The following is a 7,774-nucleotide window of genomic DNA, read 5'->3' on the forward strand; positions in this document are numbered from 1 at the left end:
GGTGTATCATGATTTAACAATTTTTTATTTGTCTTTTTCTTATTATATTTACAGTGTTTTCATTAAGATAAATGCTGGAATAATGACACATGTCAGATTGTTTACGGAAATGGCCTATTTTCAGTGTATATGTTTTATTACTTTATTTAACATGATCGTAGCAGGAAGCAATATGTAGCAAAAAAAAAGAAATATTTGCAAATTGAATCGCAATATCTGGCAGGAAAATTGCAATTAGATTTTTTTCCCCAAAATCCTTCAGCCCTAGCTAAAAGTAATGACTAAGTGGTTAAAATGAATGGGTAGTTGACCAAAAAGGTGGGGAACCACTGATCTCATTGATGACTTAAGTTCCCTGGGACCGAGTGAGCCTATGCTAAGCACAAGCATCTCATTCTGCCACCTGGTGAGTGGACTGGTGCTCACAGAGTGAGATTATCACAACTTGTTTGTTTGTATTCCAGGTCTTCCCAGATGTGACCATCCTGTTCAGTGACGTGGTCAAGTTTAACGAGATCTGCATCCACATCACCCCCATGCAGGTGGTGGACATGCTCAATGAGATCTACATTGTCTTCGACACTCTCAGCGAGAAGCACAATGTCTACAAGGTCAGTGAAAGCAGCACAATCTAAAGTGTCTGCACATGATTCAGTTGCTTGCAACGGTTGCATGTATTTTTTGTATTTTGTATCTTTCACAAGTGTTTATCAGTTTAGTTGCCTACTAAGGTTTTTCTTTTCCCCAAATGTAAAATAAAAGCTGATGATTTTCTTTACATCTGACTATTTTCCTCATTTCAGCAGAATTTTCCTGTTTTTTTAATCAAGGTGGGAAAACTTCTGAAACAGCGTTTGGAACACCTTGGGGCATGCAAACTTTGCTAAAAGCAAAAGTGAAACCTTGCCTGAATCAACAAATTATATAGTATAATTTTTGAATAACAGCTCAGATTTGAACCGATATACAAACACAAACATTCTGGTGTGTTTAAGTCAGGTGCACACACCTCTGGAGAATACATTAAAAGACAAAGTTGAATTCCTGTTGGCTATTATGACGGACTCTGGTTATGGAGTGACACTCAGTCCAATTAAAACGATTCACAAAGTTCTATTCAGTTTCTTACCACAATGTGGAAATTACCACTCCTTTCTGTCCAGGTGGAGACGATTCGTGATGCCTACATGGTGGTGGCGGGCGTGCCCAACAAGACCACCTTTCACGCGCACCACATCTGTGACATGGCGCTGGACATGTTGAGCTCCATCGACCACCTCAAAGACCCCTCCACTGGAGATAACATCCAGATTAGAGTTGGTGAGCAGTACACTTGTCTGGATCTTTAGTGGCTTGGCCTTGATAACACACACCAGATTATTTTAGGTTTTGGCATCAGGACGTCACGGCCCAGGGGTCAGACATCCATTACTGACACCGTGTCTTGAACCTTGTACTTCAGACCATGTCCAGGTTGGGCTTTTTAGGCACTAACCAAAATAACCTCAAAAATATAATTTAGAGATCTTGGGTCAAAGATTTTTCCTCAACCAGAGGACCCAAGTAAAGTACACAGTTTAAGACAATGTTTCCTTACCGTCACAAGGGGTCACTGTTCTGACAGCCACGCCAACCACATATTTTCCAAGTAACATTTTTATCATTTGAACATCCTTAACTGTGTTTAAGATTTATTTAAATCTTTACCTAAAGACTTGAGGCCACCAGGCTGCTGTAATTGAGGTGCGTAAATTATGACTGAATATTTTAAATTAAAGAAGCATTAAATAAGTTAAAACTTATCGACCACTAGCAATTTTCATAACCGATGGCAAATACTATGATCTAATGGTCTGTAACTGATCAAAATAAGTAATGACGCGCAATAGAGCCGAGATCAACCATATACTCAGAGCGGTGATCTGATTGAAACACAAAGTGGGGAGCTGTAAACCATTTGTTCTGATCGTTATATTGGGGGCGTATCCCATTATGCATTGTGCTAGAGGTTTGTCCCTTGACAGGTCGCCAATCTAGATACTTAACGCCTTAAGAAAACATTGCTTTTTCCCAAGGGCAGAAAAAAACCTCTTTCCAGTCACGGTTGGAAAGCAATGGTTATTAGCATAAATCCACAAACCTACCACTCTTGCAGAAAATATAGGATCATCGTGTTATAAACAGTGACAGTAACCTTTTAAAACTGCTGCACCTTTGAGGTAAAATAAGAAATTGTATTTTCCACTCTAAACACAGGAGAAAGGATATACAAATTATGCGCAGGTTGTAGTGTTGACCCTGTTGTCACTATTGGTTGCTTATAATGACAACCTTGGAATTTAAGGGTCTGAATAAATGTTGGCTCAGCACTTGGGCAGTTTATGAATAAATCATAAGCATCATCATCAGCTCATATTTGGGTCTATGAACTCTCTCTCTCTCTCTCTCTCTCTCTCTCTCTCAGGTATTCACTCAGGTATGGTGGTAGCTGGTGTGGTAGGTCTGAAGATGCCTCGATATTGCATGTTTGGCGACACTGTGAACACTGCCTCAAGGATGGAGAGCAACGGAGTGGTGACCACACTAGCATATTTTACAACCCATCACCCAGCTTAATGTGCTAAAAACCCACAGCAATAGTATAAATAACTGCAACAAAATTCATGATTTCCCTCAGTCATGTAGATTGGTATAGAAACCCATATTCTGTTTAATGATGCTTTTGTGCATGCTGCTTTTTAGTTAATGCAACAGCAAATCCGCTTCATTTGCTTTCCATTACTTACTTAATTTAAGTTAATGTCATGTTTTGTGGAGAATCTGTTCTATGATGAAAAGAAATTAAAAGGGAGGCAGTTTGGGCAGGCTTAATTTCACTATACTGTGCACTCCCACAAAGGAAGAAAAGCCTGAGTGAACTCTCATTTCAGATTTCAGTAAGCTAAATGTTTTCACTTCCCTTTGAAAACAAGTTTTAGAACAGATGGCCCATGAATCTAAATACTCAGCTTTAGCAGCAGTTGTATGTGCTTTTGTCTGAGCAGGGCATGCAGATACACATCAGTCAGACCACCAAAGACCACCTGGAACATGAGCCCTTTATCATTGAGGAGAGGGGCAAAATATTTGTGAAGGTGAGTGGTTAATACATTAAATTACGGACACACCTTTTGCTAATAATTTCTTTCTGCAAATTATGGCTTATCCATCATCCACTAATTGAGATGGACATATGATTAATACATTACATGACAGGTTTTGTAGCTGTAATACTTCAAGCACTTTATTCCAAGAAAGAGGTGTATAATTTGAAAAGTGGCACACCTGCATGTGCTGGGAATTTATCTGAAAGTACTATCTCGAGCCACATCAGAGATATTTGCGACCTGACAGTGAAGTGTTTTATTACTGATTTATTTTAAATGAAATGTTGTTTCCAATATCTCTGATCAACCCACTATCTTCCTAACATCTCCCAGGGTAAAGGCTACATGAAGACCTACTGGCTGAAAGGAAAGCGAGATCTATCGTTCAAGACCCCGGCAGAGCTGCGCTACAGCAGCGAACAGAAAGACTCTGATGACAAGAGCTCTAATGGGTGAGTAGACAAAAGGAGAGCAGTCAGCACCAAAGAACCCCTTTCCTTCTGTACACAGTGTGGACTCAGGATGCCCCCTGTTGATTCAGTCAGAGCTGTGCTCATTGCCCCCTGCAGCACCAGACAGCAAGCAAACTGAAAGGCTGTACTAGGTGCTTCTGTTTATTTGAAGAAATCATGCTGACCAGCAAAAGCAGCATTTTCACTCGGATGGGGCCGTGCAACCGTTGGGTTAGTGAAGCAACACAAAAACAAAATGGGGTGAGACAAAAAAGCACTACAAAAAGTTAGTCTGATGTCAAGCCTTTCAGACTTCTTTTTCAGAAAACAAGAAAATATTCTGCCACTAAAAGGGATAGTTTGGATCTTTTAAAGCCGGGATGCATGAGGTAATTATCTACTTTATAGTCAGTGGCCGCGGTGGCAGATTTAATCAGGAGAAATTGAACGTAACTGCCACCGTTTTTAACACAGTTATAGCTGGAAAAAGGCACTAGTTAAGTTTAAACAACAAAAATACTTAGGTATAGGAAATCGTCAGATTGGCTCAAAATGAGTGGCACAAAACTACTAAAATGAAGACGTAACTGCATGACGGACTAAGTTCTGTAAAAGTGGGTTAATTAACCATTGACTTTTGTCTACTGAGTGAAAGCTTTGTGTTTGTTTGACCAATTGGCCACCCCAACCTACTTCCTTACAAGGAATATGTATACTTTGTCACCTTACTTCCATGTTTGCTCCCGCAAGAAGTCTTACATTCACAAGAGGTCACGGCCTAACAGCATAAATATGACTCGTTAGGAGCTGCTTGTGCAATCAACCTATATGGTCGTTTTCTGGGTGAGGACGGCCTGTTATGCACCTTTGCACTAAAATGTCAAAATTGGGCGCCAGGAGAGCTCAGGTGGTAGAGCGGGCGCTCATATATAGAGGTTTACTCCTCGACGCACTCCTAACTCCTACTGCGACCTGCGGCCCTTTGTTGCATGTCATCCCCCCCCCCCTTTCATGTATCCAGCTGTCCTAAAAATCCCCAAAAAATAAACAAAAGAAATATTTGTTCCTATATCGCTTAATAACACTACTTCATACCCCCCATTGGTTTTTATTTTTTGTGAGAAAAGTGGTTACTGTGTTTAGAATATTTTCACCACTTTACCTTGACGTCAGACGGCCCTTTCCTTTGGCACTACATTTACTCAACTAGTAACTTCTGTATTTCAGTGCCACACATTGTTACAAAAAGAATAACCTCAGTCCACTGACAGATATATTTGCTTATTTGAAGAAAACATGATTGTAGGGCAGGAATAAACCCTAACTCAGATCCAAGTTTCTTGACAACTACCATCCCAGAGGCAAAATATAGAAATGTTAGATTTTATAACTAAAGACAATGATTTATATGTATTTTGTGAATCACTGAGAAACTCCACTAATCTGTAACTGCACTAGTTCCACAAGCACCAATGCTAAGCGCATGGGATCCAACCTCCACATCCCCGGCAACGAGGAGCAAGCTGAAGGAAAGCCAAGCCCCAGCGACCTCCCCCTTGACACCCTGCCCCCACAAGAGGCCGCTAACGAGACCCCCGCCATTTCAACCGAGCCCCAGGAGAAGGAGAAAGCCAAAAAGACTAAGAACAACAAGGGGGCCAAGCTGGATGTGCCCCAAGCAAACACAGTGCCGGAGTCGTCGCCGCCCGCTGACGGGCTGGAAAACCCGGGTCCTCTACTCAACATCAAGAGAAACAGCTTCAGACAGCAGTACGCCAAGCTGCCCGCCAACCTGCCCATTCGCAGCGCCTCCTGTTCCATTCTGTGAGCACATGGTTGTAGTGAGATTACAAGATGACTCCAACATGTAACTAGGATGTGATATATGTATAAAGCATCATTGAAATTTAATCAGGGGCAAGACAAAACAGGCATTTTAAGGTTTTCAACATATGGTTACTGATTATCTGCATTTTCCATTTTGAATGCCATATCATGACAAGGAGTTGTGAAAGATACAGGCTTTTGTGACATTTTGATTCAAATGAGAGCGAAACTTCAACTGAAGACCAACACTTAAGCTATTAAACTTCTCCCAGTCAACAAGTCTTTTATTAAGGTAACGTTTGTGCAACATTTAAGGCTCCACATGCTTGATATTTAGATACTTTTACTCAAAGTCAAAGCATTTAAGTTGACTTCAAAATATATCAAATGGAGAAAACCAGCATGCTGTCTTATTGAATTCATTTGGAGGACTTGCCTTGTATAGAAATTGGGAAAGTACTTTAACACCCTGAATACTTAGAATTTACAGGTTTCACAACAGGTTTCACAACATGCCTTCCTAATGTCGGCTGTTTTAAAGAAAAGGAAGTACAGTGACACGCAAACAGCGCATGCACAGAGAAACAGAGGACTTTAAAATTCTACAACAGGCACTGACGGACAATTAGTTTATTTTTGATTTTCTTTGCTATTTGCTGAATTAATTTTACAGGTCTACTTTACATTCATGAAGTCACTGCAAACTGCTACAGGAATCATGTTTGTTCAGATCTATATTGACAAAAATCTACAGAATGTTTTAGAAAGAAATTTAAAGTAAGCCATTTCTCTTTGGCGGGAGCTTCCACAGAAATGAAAACTACTGATATGGATGCTTCATTTAATTCACTGAGAGTAGACATAATCAAGAGGTTTTATTTTAAATTGTTTAAACTAAGCAATAGGCACATTTAGTAATTCAGTTGACACTTCACAACATTGTCTAAAAGAGTTTTGGTTCTATGTTCTGTATGTAACTGCATTTGTCTTACTGTATGATAGTCTTTATTTATATAAAACGGTATGTACAGCCATTAAAACTGTCATGTTTTCATTTGTTTGTAATTAGGTCATGACACGCATACTTCTCTACTTGTTACAGTGGTTGGTTTAAAAATCCACTGACTTGCCAGTTAAAGGTGGGACCAAAATGCATCTGTGCACACTTTCACCGCCAAAATCTTCTAACGTATTATAGGTGATTTCATATCTTGATAACAATATGCAAGACAATATAGCATGTTGTAAATCTATAAACACATAGAATTAAGTACGTATTAAGTACAAATGCAATTTATTAAGAACTGGTAGTACAAAATGAACGTAACATGCAACGATCAAAAGGTAAAGCGTTGTCCAAATGTTGTAAGTATTGCCAGAAAACAGTTTAGAAGCTGGTTTTTCGGCATGGCTTTAAACATTTCTTTATTTTTTTGTTTTTTAAATATCGTTTTGCTGATAAATATTGTCATATAGCCCAGCCCTGCTTTCCGGCTTTGGACTTCAGCCAAGATTATAGAGGTTACAGCAATTCAGAGTGTAAGTGAATGCAATATCAATTTGTTTCACTGCCAGATAACAGTTCATTCCACAAAACCTCTTGGGAAAATTATTCTGATTGTGAAATTGCAAACCCATAAAATAAAGCATTAACAAAAAAGGTTTCAAAGATTAAACACTTAATACGCTTATTACCATTAGATTTGATTTTTTTTCAATTCATCCATTTGTTTAGTCAACACAATGTCAGAAAACAGTTTTATTTTAAATCATCAAGATTTCCAAGAGCCCAGGGCGACATCTTCAAATCAAAATATATCAAATATATTCAACATGCAATCATCCAAAAGGAAGCAAATACTCAGTTCAAAGACAAATATTTGGTCTAAACAGTGGATTCAAACAAACCAACAATCAAAGTAGATTTTTAATCGAGGCACTAATTAAAGAAATAATTACAGCAATAAACTTGAATCAAAAGCATCACATTGTCACTCACACGCAAAGAAGATGGGAGTGACAGATCCAGAGTCATCTGTGGACACTACCATGGCTTTGAACAACCACTAGGAGGTGATAGGATAACCAAACATTAGCCAATACATGAAGTCAGGGACTGGGAAAACAATCAATGGCTGTTTCTGGTTTACTAAAGTTGCACATCTAAAAAACAAAACACGTGAGATGGAAGGATCATACATCTGATTATGACGTGTGGAGACAGTGAATCCCTGTTAGCTGCAGACTGATCCAATTAAATCTTTGGCCTTCCCCTGAACCAGCATCTGTTCATCTCGATCTGTGCTCCCCATCCATCTTAGAACACTGCGAGAGGGAAGACGGCAGCAG

General features: G+C 39.3%; 1 protein-coding gene across 2 annotated transcripts in view; it reads left to right on the plus strand.

Moving 5' to 3' along the window:
- LOC116690541 (soluble guanylate cyclase 88E) overlaps positions 1–6,459 on the plus strand; it is a 17,624-nt gene extending 11,165 nt beyond the window's left edge. For both annotated transcript variants that reach the window (XM_032517571.1, XM_032517572.1), the window contains exons 12-17: positions 465–611; positions 1,164–1,320; positions 2,465–2,574; positions 3,045–3,134; positions 3,480–3,598; positions 5,057–6,459. In XM_032517571.1, the coding sequence (XP_032373462.1) occupies positions 465–611; positions 1,164–1,320; positions 2,465–2,574; positions 3,045–3,134; positions 3,480–3,598; positions 5,057–5,426 (993 nt within the window). In that variant the 3' untranslated portion in view covers positions 5,427–6,459. The remainder of the gene's footprint in view (positions 1–464; positions 612–1,163; positions 1,321–2,464; positions 2,575–3,044; positions 3,135–3,479; positions 3,599–5,056) is intronic.
- Positions 6,460–7,774: the final 1,315 nt, after the last annotated feature.

Source organism: Etheostoma spectabile, chromosome 6, assembly GCF_008692095.1.
Source record: "Etheostoma spectabile isolate EspeVRDwgs_2016 chromosome 6, UIUC_Espe_1.0, whole genome shotgun sequence".
Taxonomy (NCBI): domain Eukaryota; kingdom Metazoa; phylum Chordata; class Actinopteri; order Perciformes; family Percidae; genus Etheostoma; species Etheostoma spectabile.